Source organism: Chaetura pelagica, unplaced genomic scaffold (assembly GCF_000747805.2).
Source record: "Chaetura pelagica isolate M959 unplaced genomic scaffold, ChaPel_1.0 scaffold192, whole genome shotgun sequence".
Classification (NCBI taxonomy): Eukaryota; Metazoa; Chordata; class Aves; order Apodiformes; family Apodidae; genus Chaetura; species Chaetura pelagica.
In genome coordinates this window covers 1,789,412-1,810,224 of record NW_009952570.1, presented here as the reverse complement: position 1 = coordinate 1,810,224, position 20,813 = coordinate 1,789,412, and the positions used below count along the sequence as shown (strand labels likewise).

At 39.8% G+C, this 20,813-nt stretch overlaps 1 protein-coding gene across 2 annotated transcripts in view; it reads left to right on the top strand.

Moving 5' to 3' along the window:
• WDR33 (WD repeat domain 33) overlaps positions 1-20,813 on the top strand; it is a 54,751-nt gene that overhangs the window by 18,294 nt on the left and 15,644 nt on the right. For both annotated transcript variants that reach the window (XM_009993523.1, XM_009993522.1), the window contains exons 7-15: positions 14,634-14,760; positions 16,020-16,174; positions 16,309-16,387; positions 16,842-16,952; positions 18,645-18,739; positions 18,946-18,954; positions 19,594-19,680; positions 19,934-20,073; positions 20,603-20,755. In XM_009993523.1, coding sequence (XP_009991825.1) covers positions 14,634-14,760; positions 16,020-16,174; positions 16,309-16,387; positions 16,842-16,952; positions 18,645-18,739; positions 18,946-18,954; positions 19,594-19,680; positions 19,934-20,073; positions 20,603-20,755 — 956 coding nt within the window. The remainder of the gene's footprint in view (positions 1-14,633; positions 14,761-16,019; positions 16,175-16,308; positions 16,388-16,841; positions 16,953-18,644; positions 18,740-18,945; positions 18,955-19,593; positions 19,681-19,933; positions 20,074-20,602; positions 20,756-20,813) is intronic.

The window sequence follows — 20,813 nt, the reverse complement described above, 5'->3', positions numbered from 1 at the left end:
TCCCTACAGATTTTGTTGTATCCCCCTAAATCCTCCAACAGCAATGACTCTTGTTGCTCACCGAGCAGGAACTCCACCTGCTTAAAATGAATGTAGAAGTGTTTTCTCTTTGGCAGTACATATATTCTCAAAATAATGAAATCAAGTGATTAGGAATATTGATAATGTTGGTGAATACGGATTTTTGTGGATCACCCTTCTGGAACTTCCTGTTCTACAGAGACTTAGCAGTAAGCGTGCAGTATTAAGACTAGGAATGTAAAAAGCAACATTCACTCAGACAATTATTTTAATTCATTAAATTGATTTATACTCTGCAGTTGTATTCTGGAGGTCTTTGGGCAAAGGTAGGTTCTCTTTTGCACTATTCCTAGCTTATCAGGAGTAACCTTTGCTTCCAGAGGAATGGGGGGAAAAAAAGGATCATTCCAGTCATCTACATAGGCATGCTAGGTTTATCATTCCTGCACCATGTATTGCATTTGCTGACAATCTTAAACAGAGCTTTTGTTAAAATGCCATCAGAAGTTTTAATGCAAGTACTAAACTTTAGAATTTCTGTTTTTACAAAGTGGAACACTGGACGCTTTAAATAGCAGGTACAGCCCTGCCAGCCATTGTTGTAGAGATGTAACTGCTGCTTCCTGTCTGAAAAAACCCATCCTGCCTGTCATGGGCTTCCTCATGTGCTCATGCTTCTCTCCTACTTTGCCATGTTCCCTGCGTCTGGAATTCTTCAAGGAGCATACAGTCTTTCTTCCTAAGAGCACTTACTGAGTGTGTTTCCAACACTGTTAGCATGAGAATGCCTGTTCCTAGTAAGCGAATAGAAATTATGGCAGTTAAGTCTGTATTGTGCACAATGGTTGAAGCTGCAGCAGTTCCTGCAGGACTGTCCTCCCAGGTATCATCACTGCAGCAAGCCTCAGCTCTTCACTGATATTTAAAGGTTCTAAAGAATGGTGGTTTATTCCACAGAAATTCTTTACTAGAAATATCAGAAGTTATTTTTAACCCATTGTAAATGGATTAAAACCCATTTGAATGACCAAATTAATAACTTTTGTTCCAGCAGAATATTAGTATTTGAATAAGTTTTCTTAACTTTTTTGCAAGATGTCAAAATGCAAGTAAGGAACAGGCATGAGACAGATTTTCCTGAAAAACACCCAGAAGGATTTATTAGAGCAGCAGTTAGTAAAAACATCTAACAAACATTGTTTAGTAGTGGCATTTAAAAATGAACAACTAATTAGAATTTTAAATTTGAAGTGCCATATTAAAAATCTTAAAAATTCATGCTGCATTTGCTAAAAATGAAGAGTATCAGGATATTTTTCCTGTCTGCTCTTTGCCATTCTTGCACAGAAAGGAAGGCTTGAGTTTAGGAGTGTAAAGTTAATTCAGTTATGAGGATTTTCTTTAAAAACTACTGTAGCATCTGTAAAATGTACTTGTTTGTACATGATGGCAGGAATAACATGGTTTGCTGCTTCCTGTCCGATAGAATTTATCTGCCACGTGTGCTGCATCTTACTGCAGGTGTCATGGGAAAGAACTTAAACCCCAGAGTTTTCTGTTCTGAGCAAAATGTGTTGATGTAAAGGCATGCCTGGTTGTGCCCCCTGAGGAGGTTAGGAAGCTGCTGATGGACTTCAGAGGAGTAACGCCCAGCCTCAGTAGCTGAAGCATCTGTTGATCTTGAAGGCAGGTCATTCTCAGCCTGAGGTGTCTTTTTCTCCAATGTAGTGCTGATGTTGCAGTTGGTCACATTCATGACACATTGACACTGTAAAACTGCATCTTCTAGCAGCAGATTATTCACAAGGGAATATGTATTCCAAAAAGAGACTAGTCTGATGAAGATGTATTCTGTGTACTAAAGCAATAACTGTATTTTAACTTGCACTGAAAATAAACTGTTGACATGGGATTATACCTGTAAAGCTTCCTTTATTTTGTTAACTTTTTTAAGGTTGAAAAAATGCACTTTGCTCCCCAATACAGGGTTGCTGTATTAACAGTATTAAAAATGAACATGTAAATTTGGCAGTACTGTTATCTTGTACCTTTTTGCCAACAGATGTATTTTTGTTTTTTCAGTTTCTTCAGTGGGTTCCTTCAGAAGCAATAGCACGTTCTTCTGTAGCCTTTTCTGAAACAAATTATGCCTCTTGCCTCTTGGTCTCTGCTCCTGTTCCTACAGGAACGAGACTATGTATGGAGATTTATCTGTGCAAGTGAAGATGAGACTTTACTACCCCCCCCCCCCCCCTTCCTCACAGTCATGGAGTCAATTTATCAGTAATTTTATTTTACAGAAGTTTCCTAAAGTCCAGCTTCCTAGAAGAGAAGCACTGCCCTTTTCCATTCCTCAACTCTCAACTCAGCTGTCTCTGCTGTAACAGACAGTGCTTGGAAAGGTGCTTTATTTGGAGAGCACGGATCAGTTCCACTCCAGGGTTAGGAGAGCAGCCTTTCACTGGTGATGACGTTTCCCTCACAAGTTTCAGTGACTTGCTGACTTTGTTCTGTTCGTTTGTGAATCTAAGCCCTTTTCCCCAAAACACTGCTTTTTAGCTTCCCTCTGCTATCTCTGTAGTTTCAGATATGGACCCAGTTCATTGCTTTTATGTGGACTGACTTGTACATTTCTGAAACTGGAAAAATACTTTGTATTTTTTTTATGTGTATAAGGTTAAAAACTTGAAAAGCTGCTACAGGAAACACTGAGAGAAATTTAAGATTCCTTAGGAAGGTGCTTCCTTCTGAATCACATCTGCCCAGTGAACACTTAATCTCTTCTGCCTTTTATTTTAAATTAGTTCTCTACTTGGTGTTTTCTTTTGGTGGCTTGAGCCTATGTTTTTCACACAGCTGCAGTTGATGGGCAAGCTGGAAGTTTAGCAGGTATCTTTCGTGCTGGTATTTTCATACCACAGATGCTCCAAAACCCAGAAAAACATCCCATAGCTAACTTGTTTATAGTTTCAACTTTAATTTCCAGAGCATTAATAATTTAAATATTTGGTATTAATGTTACTGCTTTTGTGCTAGTCTTGTAACAAAGAAGATTGAATTAAAATACTTCTGGCAAGATCAGTGCTTCAGAAAAATTAAGAAGTTTCTTTTTTCTCAGCATTGCTGAGGAGGTGATCTGAAATTGTTCTTTTTCTACTATGGACATTCTCTGTCTTGCATTCAACCCATGTTGTTTGGCGTTTCACGTATTTTCTAGAACTTTCTATAAACTTTTAAAAAAAACTATTATAGAGTCTTTTAAGTATTTTTTTTTCGTGGGAGTGTTAAGTTTTTGACTACAAAGTTTCTGTCCTTTAATTGGAAGCTTTTGGGTTTGAAGTTTTTGGGAATGTTTCTGGTGCTAACACAGAGGGGTGTGCAGTAACATGCAGCAGTCACTTGCCAAAGGTATTTATGTGCCATTTGAATTCAGTGTTTTTCTGATTCAAGAAATAACGTTTTCTTGTGCTAATCAACTTTTTTTTTTTTCCCCATGAAAGTTCTGCTTAATTCATGAGAATATGTGCTGCAGTTATAATTGCAGTGTGCTGTTAGGGTGCTTTCCTGCAAACCTCCACATCATTCCTGTGTGCTTATTTTGGACATTCATAACATGCTACTGAGTGCTTGTACCTGAAAATTGAAATACAGATTCAGTCACCCACTGCACCACACTTCAATGCCATTTCTATATTTATATCTTGTCTGATTGGGGTTTTTTATTCCTTTAAAGTCAGCAGTGAAAAAATCTTAACTGATAGTTGTTTCAGGAAGCACTGGGTTCAGAGAAATATTCAGTCTATCCATAATATGCTGTGGTGGGCCTATGGAATTCCTGTATCCTCTAGGCTGATCTTAATTGTTTGTCATGGAAACCTGTTTTACAGCTATTTTTTTTACATCAAGAAGAAATGTTTTTTCCCCCCCTGCACTTTAACTGAAATACCTCTTGTTATATTCACATCTACTTGCAATGTTGGTAAATGAATCTGAGCAAAGAATTTCCCACAAATTGTTACCAGCACTTTTTGGTTGGAACCCCACTTAAATGGGTGATGGGCCCCTTTGCCTTTCTCCTTCATGCATGTATGTTGTCCTTTACATGTTCTTCATGATTTTCCCCCTGTTTTTAATATATCTGAGTTATTTAAGTATTCTTTGGATTGTTTTATCCCATTTCTTCCTGTTGACATCTCTCCCTTTCTTTGTTAGGTTATATCGCACAAAATCCCTGGTAAGTTTTCAAAACCATCTTTTTCCCTGTCTCTGTTCAGTCACATGTGGAGAGCCTTACTATTTGATCCATTCATGTGCTTGTGGAATTCAAAATAATACATTGGGGTTGCATGGCATTTTTGAGAGCTTCATAGAGAACTTGTAGGGCCACTGTCTACAAAACAGTTGGTTATGGGTTAGGGGACCTATTTTCAGAATTGAAACAGAAATAAAAAGTATTTGGGTTCCTCTGCTTAAATGTGGACTTCAGTATTAGATTTAAATCTGAAAGAGGAAAAGGTTTTCTTACATTTCAAAATTAGGAAAAGGGACTGAGTCCACAGATGTGGTGGTGGCACAGGAGAATAAGAGGAAGCGAGAGCACTGATGGTGCAGAAATTTGAAGAATGTGATAAAATATTCCTTGTTTCTGTCTCTTGCCTGAGCACAGCTTTGCTGCTTGATTCAAATTTCAATGGAAGGTATTATCTTTATTATGTTTATTCCATTGTTTTGCTCCTGCATTCCAATTACATTTTTGCACTGATTTTTTTGTTCTTGTTGCTGTGTATCTTCTCATTATCCCTGAGACCACCACTAGATTAGACACATTCATAAGTCACCATATGATGTAACATGCTGGGTTTTTTTCTATTGTAGTTCATGGTATTCTGCTCATTGTGTGTGTGTTTCTGTCTAAGCTGATAATTTACAGCCCTTTCATATTTCAGTTACTTGACAGTTGTTCCTTTGTGCTTGAGACTAAAATTTTCCTCTGTGTTCAGCTTCACCTCTGTATAGAAAGACCAGAGCTTGGTAGCTCAGGCAGATACTCAGAGCTCTGCTCTCTGCCATCACTCCAATACTAGACCTGCTGCTTCTTAGTTTGCTCAGCCTTGGTGGCACTGTACAGTGCAAGGAGGACATTGAATGGCCTCTACCTGCATATCCCTTCTTGGATCCCTTGTGCTTACTAATTGTCTGGATTATTGACTGACACAAATCAGTCTTTTCCTAGAGTCTACACCAAATTTGATAACCTCTGTTTTTCCCTGCCTTACCCTTAGGCCAACGTCTGCTCACTTATTATTGGGAGCTTATGCAGTATTTGCCCTAGAACCGAAGAAAATAGTTTTCCTAACTTCTGTGCACCTAACCTCGTTATTTTTTGCTTAAAATGGTAACAGGCTCGTGCTTATGGGATGTTCTGTATTGGTAAACTGGCTATCAAAACATGGCTTTTTTGGTTGGCAAGAAGTAAAACAGTTTTTCTGCAGACTTGCTGTCCTTAAAGTAAGAAACTGGTAGGATGGTGTTCTTCTGTGGCTACCCAGGTGAACATGGCTGTCTTTAAAAGTAATTTACTTGTCTGGTAAAGAAGGGAGTTGTTAGTACCTCTCCTCTCAAAGGGTTGTAAAAAATAGAGCCTTGCCCTGTAGTCTTAACCATAAAAAAATATTGAAAACTATTATTTCAATTAAGGAAAAACAAGTTGAATGATCATGGTAGTCCTTCTGTGTTGGGTTTTTTTGTTAAAAGATTCTGGGCTTGGGAGTAAGGTTCTATCAAATTAGGTAAAAGCAAAAGACTTCTCATAACTTCTTTTGCTGGGAATCACCAAATTTTGTTGTAGGCTTTAGCACCTTGTGGCAAGTGATGTCTACTCAGGTGGCCAGACACTGGTATGAAACTTGAATTAACCTCTGAAGTAGGTTTTTGGGCTGTGCTTTTCTCCTGCAGCAGCCATCATCACCAGCAGGACTTGAATTAACATCCAGCAGGATGTTAAAGAGGAAATAGATACTTAAAATTGATAGTTATGGTTACTCTTAGATGTTATAAGAGTATTTGTTTCTCTTCCCTGTATTGGGACCAAGGATTCCAACTCTGCTGCTTACAGTCTGTACTGAAATTTGGATCAGAGCACAGTGCTTGCGGGAAGTTGGTGCTGAGTTTTGCAATGTGCCCCCTGAGTCTCTTCTTTTTCCCTCCTTTCACTTAATTACCATGCTGAATTTTAGGACGCATCAAAGTTTCTTTATTAACTGCACCACAAATGTTAAAATCACTTGGTTATGAAGTGAGATTTTGTTAACATATAGTTAAGAACTAGTTTTATTCACTAATTATTGAAAACATTGACTGGTGTGTTCACTTGCTCCCATCAAGGTGTCAAAATCCCCAGCCTTTCCACCTGCAGACTTTTGTCTGGCTTTGCTCAGTGGTGACAAAGGTGCTACTCTAGGTTAAAATTACATCACTTACTAGAAGCTTAGCTTCAGGCACCAGTTTTTAACATGTGCCCCATTTTGTTCTCTATTCCTAAAATACAAGTGTATGTTCTGTCTGAGCAGTAGTTAAATAGTTGCTTTTGAGATAAACTTGTCATTGTTATGGAACACATAGAACAGGCTATGAGCAGTCTCAAACGCTTGTTTAGTTCATGTTTTGAGGACTTGGGTGGGAGCATTTTCACGTGAAAGCTCACAGTTTTGGGGTATTTTTTGTTTTGCATTTACAAAAAAGCATGCTGCCCAGCACACAGGTTCTGTACCCAGAAACAACACCACAAATCTATGGGAACTGCAAACTAATGATTGACATAATTCTTTAATTTCTCATCTCTCAAGTTCATGCTTTTTCTTCCATGGAGGAATTGCCAGGTGTCCTGTTCCTGGTGCAGCTCTGCTCCCCCTTTTCTCCACAGCATTATGGAGTGCTGGAGATTGGTCTTGCCTATTGGCCTGAGACAGTGAGTGCTCACTGGAGGCACTGCAGGCTCTTCCAGATCAAGTGCCTAGTACCAGACACTCGAAAGTGACAGAAAATAAGCAGTAGGAAATTGTGGGATGGTTTCTCTCAGAGGAGTGTGTTTGGCTCCTGTCAGCTGTTGATGTTAAAAAGCCTGAGAATTTTTTGTACAATTGCTGTTCATTTTTAATGTTTCTTGTACAACATTTGTTTTTAATATCATTGCATGTAAATACCAGTGTAAATAAATATTTTCTGTCAATGAAAAGCAACTGTGTTGCTGCTTGCAAAGGAGGCTGGCTAATTTTTTAGCAGAAAATAACATCTAGTCCCAGCTACTTCACAGATAATGTAACCAGGACCTTTTGCAATTTAAAAAAGCCCTCTTAATTCTCCAGTGAATGTCTGCAAAGGAATTATAAATAACATGCCATAGATGTTACTTTTAATAAATAACTGTGCCTAAGTGCAAAGTAGAATTCAGTCTGCTTTTCATGAATAATTTAACTGATGAAAACCTGACTTGGTCCTTGATTCCAGCTGCCCTAGCATATATATACAGAGTAAGAAGGTGTTGGACAGTTTTAATGTGGTCTGTCTTCCCCTTTTACACTTTCTGCTGTATTTTTCCTGTCATTTTTCTGGAGCTAGCTCTGAGCTTCCTGGTGGCTGCTTAATAATTACTTGTTAATTAGAAATTATGACCACTTTATTGCATTAAGCATTAGGCTGCATTTTAAAGTGTCATCTATTAGGTCAACTCTCTGAGACAAATGCACTTGATGTTACCCATAGGTTTTATTGATTATGTGCACAAAAGTAGTGGTAAATTAGAAAATCTGGACACTAAGCAAAATGAGTGAAAATTTTGTAGTATTTTTACATACTAAAATAACTTTCTGTTAGTAGATTATCTGTGCTAGATATGGCTTGACTATGTCTCTTGATTTGAAATTGTGAAACATGCATACTCAATTGATTTCCATATAGTTCCCACTTCCAAGAGAATGTTAGACAGCTCTTGGCATGTTAGAGATGCTGATCCCATTACTGAACTGTTGCACACCCTGCTGTCAAATGCCTTATGTTTCTGTGTTTTACAGCAGATACTGGAAATAACCTGATTGGGTGTAGGTAGTGGTAGTTCTCAAAAATTGATTCAGGAGTTAGGAATAAGCAAGTATGTCTAAAAGGGAAGGTATCTCTGTAGTGCTTATAGACTCCAGTGTGAACCAACTTGATGATTAAAAAAACCCCAAACCTGACACCACAAATCTGGAACAGCAGATATTTGCACTTGTGTAATTTTTTTTTCTGTTCAAAGCGATGCATTTCAGCTTTGGAATTTGCTCTGCATTCTACCTTCAATTCACTGAAGAATTTAAACATTTATTTTAAGACATGAGTAGTCCCATTAGTTCAAGACTGAACCCTGCAGGGGGCTGCTTATTTGCTCCATGTAATCTTGGGAAAACTAATTTGTTTATCCATACTTGTTTCATTCGTGTTTACTGATGATTATTTTTTTAACCACCTGATTGCACAGCTTATAAAAAATATTTATATCTGTCCTGTTGCAAGAGCTTTTTTCTGGGAAGAAAATATGATTGTAGAGCTGAAAAAGAAAAAAGCATTTGTAAACAAGGCTTAATGATAACCCATTCTGCTGCTGCCTTAGGGGAACAGTGAGGATCATACCATGCTTAATGAACTAGCAGACAGCTAGAGAGAGACTGTGAGGAAATAAAGGAAAATAAAGCTTGAGTTTCTAAGTCAGAGGTCTGGAAGTATGGTAGAAGGCATTCTTAATCCATTGAGGAGTGAAAGGAGCTTTTCCCTTAATTTCTTACTCAATAGCCTCCCACATATAGTGCTGAATAGAAACAGCAAATACTGTGTATCTGTAGACAGAGGGTTTCTGTATTCATTCTTGGAGTGGAGAATAGGAAGTCAAAGAGTCACAGGACAACTTCTGAGGGTATGGTTCATGTAATAAGGCAAAGAATGCTGAATGGCTGGAATTAAAGTGTATTTGTGCCCTTATTGCTAACCAGATGGGTGTTTTGGAACCAGTACCTAGCTGTAGATGGGAAGTGTTCAGTTCTTAAGGGAGCTTTACATAGAGGCAGGGAGCTGCTAGGGGAATGGGGAACTGTCAGGCCACATTGGAAAAGCCTTCCATAAAAATGGAACAGGCATAATAATCCAATCTGCCTAGTAGGCTGGAAACAACTAACAAAAACTTCTAGAGAAAGCTCAAAACATCTTTCTGCTAACATGGTTACTTTCAATTATCTGAGTTGCAGTTACTTTTTTTTTTCTTTTTTTCTTTTTTTTTTCCTTCTGTGGGTGGAGGACCCTGTGCTTGAACAGTAGTGAGACCTGGTGTCTCTTTGCAGATCCCTTGGAAACAGTCCCCTACAAAGCGCCTGCTCCTCTGAGAGATATTTTATTTTGGGGATGCAAATTACAGGAAAGTGAACATGACTGTGCACTGATAAAAAGGCTTCAAATCTGATCAGTTCAAGTAGAGGATACACAGCTCCATTCTTGTTTCAAACAGGATCAAAGAACCATGTGTCTTAACAAAAAAAAAAAAAAAAGCCAAGCAAGTAGAATTCTCTCTCAATGAGAAATAGTATTGTTGCAGTTACATTATGTTCATCCTTTAAATTTTCTGTATTACAAATGCCCATTTTCTTTGGAATGTGGATGTTAAAAATGTACAAAGATGTACCTTAAGAATGTATTTATATACATCCAATTAATGGCTAAGAAGGCACTAGAAATCCTGCACTATCATGTATAAAAGCCTCTTTCCAATTTGTCTTCAGAATGGGGCTTATTCACAGGGGAAAGAATATAATAGGAAAAAAAATAGCTACAGCAATTAACCCAATAATGTCTATAATTGATATTTATACGCCAGCGCATTATAAAACATGTAGATACGTCATAGGCAGTAATAAAAGGAGAATGATCCAAACAAGCACTTTTACAACATATATTACATTTGCTAAGTCATATATGCAGAAATTAGAGTTAAAGGGGATAAAAAGTAAAATCCTTAATTTATGTGCACTTTTCCAGACTGGTTTTCATCTTAGGTTACTACACTAACTTATTGTAGCTTCTTCCACCTTTCACCAGCCAGTATCTCTGTTCAGTGTCTTGTAAAGAACAGCCCTTCAAATAATTTGGCTAAAAATATTAGTGTTTTTATTAATAGAGTTCTGATTACAGCTCCTCAGTTTAAAAATATATTGAATATCAAAAGTATTATTAAAGAAATACTTAGGTAGATTCTTTTAAAAGTTAATATACAAATGTTTGGTTTTAAGCTATTTTTTCTGCAGCTTTTTCTAAAGATTAGAAAAAGTTGTGAGTAAAACTGACAAGTGTTTGTATATTGTTTTATGCTCAGAGCTGAGCTCATGATTTTAAACAAGTTCAGTTAATCACAGATCTTAGCCATCAGTCTTTCCTGTCAAGTTTGTCCACAGGCCTTGATCCATTGTGAGGACTTGTAAGTGCTTCACCCATTTGGTTCCTGTGCCCACTGAGCATCCCTGCCTGGCAGGGCAGTGGGACAGGGGCTGTGCCCTTGGCAGCTAGGGGCAGAGAGGGTACTGAGCAAGAGCTGTTTTGAGTCAGCAGATAAGGAATGTGAACTGGAGAGATTTGCATTAAGGTTTCCTGGTGTGGTGAAAGGGACACTGCAATAGGGCAGAGTCTGACTCCCAGGTCTTGGCTTGAAACTAAGAACTGAGAACAACTACCAAGTGAAAACTACCAGGCTTTTTTTTTTGTCTGGAGTTTTACTTTAAATGTATTTTCTGCATCATCTGTCTCATTGCAGGTAGTAGTTTGTACATCTATCTGTAGAAAGAAGGTAAAACAATATACAGTGTTAATCGCTCCAATTAAAAAAAAAAAAGGGAGAAAAAAAATTAAAACATCTGATAAGATGATGCTGTCCAGTTATCTGATTATTTTGTATAATTTTTCTAAATTAGTTAATCCCTTGGGAATAGTTTTTTTAAAACATACTTGTTGTAGGAAGTAATTTCTTTTCTCTCAGTCAAGCCTCCTTGAATTAGGAACCTATAGCTAAGTGTATATGATGACCACATTTGATGCAGGACTTTGGCTAAGAGGTGTCTCTCTTGAGGGCAGGATAGATAGTTTTGTTGCGATTACAAAGAAGGGTCCCAGTTTTCTCCCACTATTGCCATAGTTGAGAGCAAACTGGTTGAAAGATTGCTGTCTGCAGGAAACTCCACTTAACCTGTCTTTTTCATGGTTGTGTTTTAAAATATGATAGGTTTCTTCTGATCCCTGTGGTCAATTTTAATGTGCTGGCAATGGACAAAAGCCTGCTGATAAGTACCAAACGATTTATGTGCTCTGGTTAAAAGGTCTGAGTGTCCTGGCACCTTTTACTGCAGTTCAGCTTCATTCCCTGGGCCAGTGACCATCAACCCTGCCTCTGAGGAGCCAGCAGGTCTGTGCTGTCCCCTCCCTGTCATGCCTTTCTGGAGACTTGTAGAGGAATGGATGCTTCGGTTACTATGTTTGAGTTGGATTGCCCACTCTGATCCTTTTTATTTCCTCTGGGGACATACCTGGGCTGGTTTAACTCAGGTTAGGTCTGGAAAGAAAAGCCCAAGCCAGGCTGTGAGTAGGACAAGCTGCCATCCAGAGGTAGCCTCTAGCCAGCATCACTCCTTTTCCAGAGGCAATCTTACTGACCAGAGGAGCAATTTGTCCCTCAATGCTCTTCCATTATTAATTGTCTTTTTTATTTCAGCAAGGCCGAAGTAATTTGAGTCCAGATGGGTAGTTTTCTAATGGTTTTGCCAAGCTTTGTTTTTTTCCTATTTATAATAGTTCTCAATAGTTCTCTCATTTTAGACTAGATATGATAAAGAATTTATTCACTGAAAGAGTAGTTGGACACTAGAATAGGCTGCCCAGGGAGGTGGTGGAGTCACCATCCCTGGAAGTGTTTAAAAGAATGGAGATGCGGTGCTTAGAGACATAATTTAAGGACTGAATGGGTAGATAGGTTATGGTTGGTGGATTTGGGTTATGGTTGCAATGGACAAAAGCCTGCTGATAAGTACCAAACGATTTATGTGCTCTGGTTAAAAGGTCTGAGTGTCCTGGCACCTTTTACTGCAGTTCAGCTTCATTCCCTGGGCCAGTGACCATCAACCCTGCCTCTGAGGAGCCAGCAGGTCTGTGCTGTCCCCTCCCTGTCATGCCTTTCTGGAGACTTGTAGAGGAATGGATGCTTCGGTTACTATGTTTGAGTTGGATTGCCCACTCTGATCCTTTTTATTTCCTCTGGGGACATACCTGGGCTGGTTTAACTCAGGTTAGGTCTGGAAAGAAAAGCCCAAGCCAGGCTGTGAGTAGGACAAGCTGCCATCCAGAGGTAGCCTCTAGCCAGCATCACTCCTTTTCCAGAGGCAATCTTACTGACCAGAGGAGCAATTTGTCCCTCAATGCTCTTCCATTATTAATTGTCTTTTTTATTTCAGCAAGGCCGAAGTAATTTGAGTCCAGATGGGTAGTTTTCTAATGGTTTTGCCAAGCTTTGTTTTTTTCCTATTTATAATAGTTCTCAATAGTTCTCTCATTTTAGACTAGATATGATAAAGAATTTATTCACTGAAAGAGTAGTTGGACACTAGAATAGGCTGCCCAGGGAGGTGGTGGAGTCACCATCCCTGGAAGTGTTTAAAAGAATGGAGATGCGGTGCTTAGAGACATAATTTAAGGACTGAATGGGTAGATAGGTTATGGTTGGTGGATTTGGGTTATGGTTGGACTTGGTGATCTTCAAGGTCTTTTCCAGTCAGGATGATTCTGTGATTTTCATATAGTTCAACCAGTTATTGACTGTAATGAAATGTTTCTCTATGAGGTCCTGTTGCCCTTGAATCCAAGTTCCCTCTCTGTCCCTGGGGGCTGCAGGTACCTGGAAATCTGCGGGCATGAGTTGCCTCTTGCTCTGGGGGCACAGCACTTTCCCACTCAATGAATCGTGCCTCCTAGATAAACACTTGCAGGCAAGTTTTGCTCAGCATTCAGCTTTGTGTTTTAATTGGAAGAGAGATTTAGTTAGAGCAAATCCAAATAGACAATGCTTTTCATTCCTTCTGCATCAGAAGAGCCACAGAGAAGGGAAATAATAGATCACAAAGGGCCCCTCAGGTTTTTAGTCTCTGCAACTTGAGGATCTTGCTCTTCCCCATGAATGCCAAGGGCAGTTCTGCCTGCTATGGCTAGGGGAGGAGAGTTAGGTTCCTTCATCTGTATTGTCAATCAGTCCTTAAATTTTTTCCCTATGTACTTACCAGCGCTGTATTTGTTTCTTCTTGGGTCAAGAATATCTTTTCTGTCAGTCCTTTCCTATGGAGAGGAGGAAGGTTGCACCGATTTGATGGAGAGAGTGCTCAGTGTGTTAACATTTTGCTTTTATTTTAAGATAAAAGTATATTGCTTATTCTAATTCAATTTTTCTGTGGCCTTGGGAAAATTTCAACTGATAGGAATTTTTAATATCTTGTGGAACTGAGGCCTATATTAAGACAGTCTGTGCTGCTTCAAGTTGTGTTCCACTGGGTAGCAAAGCACAGCTTATAGGAGTGGTCTGAGTTTGATGGGAATCCTTTGTCTTTCATGGAGCATGCTACCATTCTTCCATATCATTTTATAACTTCAGTGCCTTTATGTTACAGACAGCCCTTCCTTTCTCATGTGGCTTTTTTCTGTAGTTACTGCATGCTACCTCATTATCTGGCATTGACTTCTACTGTTGCCTTTCTGTTGAAGTTGGCTGGCATGAAGAGAGATTGGAAAAAGAAACTCTCATTCATTATTTCTTCCTAAATCCCTGTGGCTCAGCTCAGAAACCACATGGAGTTGTGTAGGAAACAGCCATTTCTTGACATAAATCAGGACAGATCTTAGGTCATCTGAGCATCACTGGTTCTCTGTCGAAGCCAGTCAGTCTGTTTAAAATTAAATGATATCACAAGGGTTTTTCTCTTCTAATTCTTGAGCATTAGAAAAACCTGATCTTTGACCTGATGAGAGGTTACATCTTGTAAGGTTTCTTTTCATCATATGCTAATTTAGTTTTCAGATCCATAATTTCATTTCTTTGCTTATTTTCTGACAGGACATCAAAAAGGTAGTACTGATAGGATAGGAACAAATATGTATTTCCCTTCCAGTTCTGCAATACTTCACAGACAGTGAAGTGTCACAGTCTTGATTTCCCTTATCACCTCCATACAAACATTTCATCAGTTTTACATTTAAAATGCTGTTTAAGGGTATAGGGATAAAACCTAAAGAAAAGTACCAGTGTGAGCAGAAAATGAAGATAATTTTTATGTTGGAGAGGCATGCTTGGTTTGAGGGCATAATCCAAGGAGAAGATACTCCTAGTGATTGGTGGGAAGGAATGCAACCTGAATAACCTGGAGAGGTTTTTTAATTAGTTTGATTCTGTTGTTTGACGTGCTGTGCTGTTTTTCAATCAATTTTACATGGCAGCTCAAAGATGTGCACCTTTTAATTTTTAAGTGTCTAAGAAATCTCAAAATGAACCATTTTGATCTTCCTAACAGGACATGGAGCAGATGTGAAATGTGTTGACTGGCATCCAACAAAGGGATTGGTTGTATCAGGAAGTAAGGACAGCCAACAGCCCATTAAGTTCTGGGATCCTAAGACTGGCCAGAGCCTTGCCACGCTGTAAGTTCTTGCCCACAGACTTTTATTTGTGACCGCAGGCACAAACCCAGGCTGGGGGCAGAATGGCTGGAGAGCAGCCCTGAGGAGAAGGACTTAGGGTGGGAGGAAATGAGAAGCTCGACGTGAGCCACCAGTGTGTGCTGGAGCCCAAAGGCCAGTTGTGTCCTGGGCTGCATCAAAAGAAGTGTGGCCAGCAGGGCCAGGAGGGGGGTCTGCCCCTCTTCTCTGGTGAGGCCCCACCTGGAGTGCTGTGTCCAGCTCTGGAGGCCTTGGCACAGGAGAGACATGGAGCTGGTGGTCCAGAGAAGGGCAGGAAGGTGATCCAAGAGCTGGAGCAGCTCTGCTCCTGGAGACAGGCTGAGAGAGTTGGGGGTGTTCAGCCTGGAGAAGGGGAGGCTCGAGGGAGACCTTAGAGCACCTTCCGGTGCCTGAAGGGGCTCCAGGAAAGCTGGGGAGGGGCTTTTAATCAGAGAAGATACTGAGAGAACAAGGGGTAATGGTTTTAAAATGAAAGAGTAGAGATTTAGATTAGATATTAGGAAGAAATTCTTAACTATAAGGGTGATGAGCTGCTGGAACAGGTTGCCCAAGAGGTTGTGGCTGCCTCCTCCCTGGAGAGATGTTCAAGGCCAGGTAGGATGAGGCTTTGTCCAGCCTGGTCTAGTGGTAGGTGTCCCTGCTTATAGCAAAGGTGTTGGAACTAGATGATCTTTAAGGTCCTTTAACAAGTCTATGATTCTATGAAATATAAGCTAACTTCATTAAATTGTATATGAGGGGGGGGGGTTTAATTCCCTTTTTGCCTCACATCTTTTCAGCCATACGTGGGTGTTTCAAATATAAAGCTAGTGCTTTAGCTTTGCCAAGAAACCTAGAGGTTAGGGGAAGTCAAGCCTATACTTAGAAAATTGTGGCTTTAGTATTCTCCATAGTCCTAATAACACAGTTCTCATCTGGAAAACAGAATTGAGAAATGGAAACACTCATGAGGTGCTTCATTTGGCTAATGAAAAATTTCTTACACTGCAGAAGAAACGTGGGCTGGGTAGTGTCTCAATGAGCACTACGAGCTGCTCTGAAGCACTAGAGAACACAATTAAGACATAGGGCCTTTGCACAGAACCGCAGCCTTCAAGTGTGGTGACCTGAACTACTTTGTTACTGACCAGAGTGTTTGTGCCTGATAAATTAGCACATTTTCATTTGTGTCTAAGAAGTAAGTATCCTGGACAAACAGTCTGTCTTTCTCTGCTTTGCAGACATGCTCATAAAAACACAGTCATGGAGGTGAAACTGAATCTGAATGGCAACTGGCTGCTGACAGCTTCTCGTGACCATCTCTGTAAGCTTTTTGACATTCGTAATCTGAAGGAAGAACTTCAGGTCTTCAGGGGTCATAAGAAGGAGGCCACAGGTCAGAATTTGTTATATTATGTGGATTTTTAAGAATGAGTTTGCATGAAAAATTACATGTTTTGAGATCCTGATTTCTGCTTATTAGAAATCCTGGTGTTACTGTTTCTGACTGTGGCTTATGTTGTATTCCAGCTGTGGCCTGGCATCCTGTTCATGAAGGGCTGTTCGCCAGTGGAGGATCTGATGGTTCTTTGTTGTTCTGGCATGTTGGGTATGTGGCATGTTGGAAAGATGTTGGTCAGGTGTGCAAGCTGTTACGCTAAACGTGAAGTCTACTTTTCACCTCTGAATGGGTATTGAACCTGCATGTTTCTGGTGTAGTTTTCCTCTCTAACTGTGGAAGGTTGTCATTTTGCTACAGTTATGAAAAAGTTTTCCTGTGCAGGTGTAAAGGACGGTTGAGACTCCTAGTTTCTTAGAGCTTGTTCTAAGATGTTGTAGTTGCTTTGTTTCTAAATGTACACTTAAAAATCCCAGTGTTACAGAAATCCCCAGTAAGAACAACTGAGAACAATCAATTCACACAATAGAAAAATAACAGATACTTATATATTTAGCTAAATACAGGATAGAGGAAAAGGAACAGTGGAATAGCAGAAGTTTTGTGTTGTATCTGTAGCAGATACTCACCTCTGTGGTGACATTTATTTTTTTTTATCCATCAGGGTTGAGAAGGAGGTTGGTGGAATGGAAATGGCCCATGAGGGAATGATCTGGAGTCTGGCGTGGCATCCTCTTGGACACATTCTCTGCTCGGGCTCAAATGATCACACCAGGTATTTCCAAGTATTTAAACAAAAGATCTAAGGGAGTGTATGTACATTTAGGAGCTAGAAAGGTGCTTGGCACCAGTGAACAAAGAATAGACCGGGATGATTCTGTTGCACAGCCCATGGGCAAAGCAGAGAGACAAACTTCTCTAAGTGGGAAAGCAATGACATTGAACATCAAGAGAATCTGATCTCTTGTGCTTCATTTAAGGAAGCTTTAAAAAACACTACGATTTTGGGTTTGCATGAGCTTGGAAATCTCCTGCAGAAATTCTTAAAGTAGTATTGTTTCTTGCTGAAGAAATATTCTTCACAGCATTTTTTTTCCCTGTGCATCATCTGCTGGTCACATCTGTCTCATCCCATCGCAAACATGTTTGGAAAGAATATGATTTGTGCTTTTAGGTGGAACATGCTGTAAATATGAAGCATTTTATAGACTGAGTAAGTTTGTGTGTGTGGATATGTATATTGACAGGTTTAGTTACAAATGAAGATGCAAATGAAGTTTAGTTATTTTAATAGATATACACACACATACATATGACAAATTTAGTTACATATATATATATATGAAGGCTGTGTGGCTATTCAGTAAGATTTGGACAGGCTGGAGAGCAGGCAGAAAGGAATATAATGAGGGTCAACAAGAGCAAGTGTGGAGTCCTGCACCGGAGGAGGAACAGTAAAAATGCACCAGCACAGGTCAGGAAGTGATCTGCTAGACAGCAGCTCTGTGAAGAAGGACCTTGGAGTCCTGGTAGACTGTAAGTTATCCGTGAGACAGAAATGTGCCCTTGAGGCCAAGAAGGCCAATGGTCTCTTGGAGTGCATTAGGAGGAGTGTGTCCAGCAAATTGAGGTTCTCTTCCCCCTGTACTCTGCCCTGGTGACACCTCACTTAGAGTATTGTGTCCAGTTCTGGGCTCCCAGTTCAAGAGAGAATGAGGCTATGAGGATGATGAAGGGACTGGAACACCTGTCTTACGAGGAAAGGCTGAGACCTGGGGCTTTTCAGTCTAGAGAAGAGAAGACTGAGGGGTGGTCTAATTAATGTATATAAATTCAGGAGGGCTGGGGTCAAAAATGCAGGAACAACCTTTTCACTTGTGCCCTGTGATAGGACAAGGGGCAACGGATTCAAACTGGAGCACAGGAAGTTCCACCTCAACATGAGGAAGAACTTTCCTGTGAGAGTTACAGAGCCCTGGGACAGGCTGCCCAGAGAGGTTGTGGAGTCTCCTTCTCTGGAGACTTTCAAGACCTGTTTGGATGCCTGAGTGATCTGCTCTCATTTTGATCCTGCTCTGGCATTTGGGGTTTGACTCAATGACCTTCAGAGGTCCCTTCCAACCCCCAATATTCTGGGATTCTGTGATATGTAGAGTATCTTTGAATTGAGAGAAAAGTTTTTGGGATGGACTTGAAACATACCTGTCTGTTGAGGATCTGATGCTGATGCCTTGTACTTACACTTTGAAGCATCTTCTGAATTGTAACTGTGTAGTTCAGTATGATAATTGCTCTTTTATTTTTGGCTTGAACTTCACATCTAATGTTCAGATCAACTGAAGCTGATTTTAGAGCTGAATCCTTATATCTAATCAAGATAGCATACTAAAAAATAAAGAACAAAATACATTAAAAGTGGTTAATACTCTTGACCCTTTACTGAGATCATCTAACTTTTTTTTGACAGCAAGTTTTGGACTAGAAATCGTCCTGGAGATAAGATGCGGGATCGTTACAACTTGAATCTGCTGCCTGGGATGTCAGAGGATGGTGTGGAATATGGTAAGGAACCTTCCCTCCCTGTGCAAGAAAAAGGGTTGGGGTCAGGAATAAGCCTGGACCATCAGGTGACACTAGAGTGCAGCTTCTGGGTAAAACAGAAGGTGAAACAGTGTTACAGCATCCGTGACTACCCAAAGATGTAGACTTTGCTCTCTCTGTTCTCAGCAGCCACTGTTCGAACAATGCTTCTTCTTTTGTTTCTACAGCTCCAGGAGGTAAGACCTGCTCTGTCAATCACAGGAAGGATGTTTGGCTCTCCCTCTGGCAGTATCTCCACTTTACATTTCTTCCTGAAGCTTCATGTGACTTCAAGGTTTCCCACAGTCCTGAACTACAGCAGGAAAATCTTTCAAATTATTGAACTTGACTAAAATCTGAAAACACCCTTCTTAGGGATTTATCTTGGTAATTTTAGTCTGTCCAGTTCTAGGGGGTGCCTCAGCAACCTTTTCATCTTAGGGGTTGCATCTGTTTCTTTAGATTTTTGATTATTTGCTCTTTTGTGTGTGGGAATGTTAATTAAAACACAGCACTTAAATCGGATAAAAGTTTTAAAATATACAGATTTGTTATAACAAAACTGGGAATGAGCTTGGGTTATTGTTTCATTTTTTGAGCTCCTACCCTAAACGTAACTTTCCTGAGAGGCCATAGTTTCTGACCTTTTGGGTTGTATTTATGAAACTGAATTTGCAGTTCATTTAATATCCTGTCATTGATGGAATTTTTAAAAAGTAAGCCACCAATTGTGAAATATGTAATGATACCAGTGGTAAAAGCATGTGAGAATCCAAAGGGAAAAAAAAAAATAAAGAAAAATGTTCCAAGTATAAATATTTATTGTTTTTCTCTAGATGATCTGGAACCCAACAGCCTAGCAGTTATTCCTGGGATGGGAATACCTGAGCAACTGAAAATAGCCATGGAGCAAGAGCAGATGGGTAAGTAGTAGCAATGGGGAAGCAATTTCATGAGCCATACAGATGATGTGTGACTTCTCTTTCATTCCTTTCATATAATTTTGGTAGCACAGATGCTTTTTCTTTAAGTTCTGTGTTGTGCCTATTTCCCATATAAAGAAGGAAGGGTTGAAAACCTCTTGGTCTCTTTTGCTAAATCAGCTGCAAGGAGAGAGTAACAGGATTTCTCTGCAAACCTGTACTGCTCTGACCGTTTGTCTCTCTGGTGCTAAAGGGAAGGATGAGTCCAATGATATTGAAATGACAATCCCAGGACTGGATTGGGGAATGGAGGAAGTGATGCAAAAGGACCAAAAGAAGGTGCCACAGAAAAAAGTGCCCTATGCAAAACCGATACCAGCCCAGTTTCAGCAGGTAAGTAGCTGGTACACAGGGAACTGGAGAACAGGTAGGTGGTGGAGTCACCATCCCTGGAAGTGTTTAAAAGAAATAGAGATGTGGTGCTTAGGAACATGATTTAAGCACTTGAATGGGTAGATTTAGGTTATGTTTGGTGGATTTAGGTTATGGTTGGACTTGATGATCTTCAAGATCTTTTCCAAACAGGATGATTCTGTGATTCTGTTTTCCTAGCTTCAGAAAGCCTGTAGCAGTTTAAATGTGTTGGATTTCCCATATCAGCTCTTTCAGATCAACACTCAGTGCAAAATAATTTGCCACAGTAGTTGGTTTAATTACTATTTAAGCATAAAATACTTGGTTAAATCCTTTGTATCTGTGCCTGGAAAATCAGATGTTACAAGATACCGAAGTTTTATTCAGCATGGATTTTATCTTCCAAATATCCGTACTCTAGTGTCCCAGCATATCCTTTTCCAGTGTAGCAATGTACTGCAGACATATGGTTCCACAGAATTCATCTTGTGTTTACTGTTGTTTACAGGCATGGATGCAGAATAAAGTTCCTTTGCCTCCCCCACCTGAGCCACTGAATGACAGAAAGGAAGATATTAAGCTGGAGGAGAAAAAGAAGACGCAGGCAGAGATTGAGCAAGAAATGGCAGCACTTCAGTACACAAACCCACAGCTCTTGGAGGTGTGTATGTCAAGACAGTTCTTTGCAAGTGTGTTTTAGTGCTCTGTGTGGTCTGTTT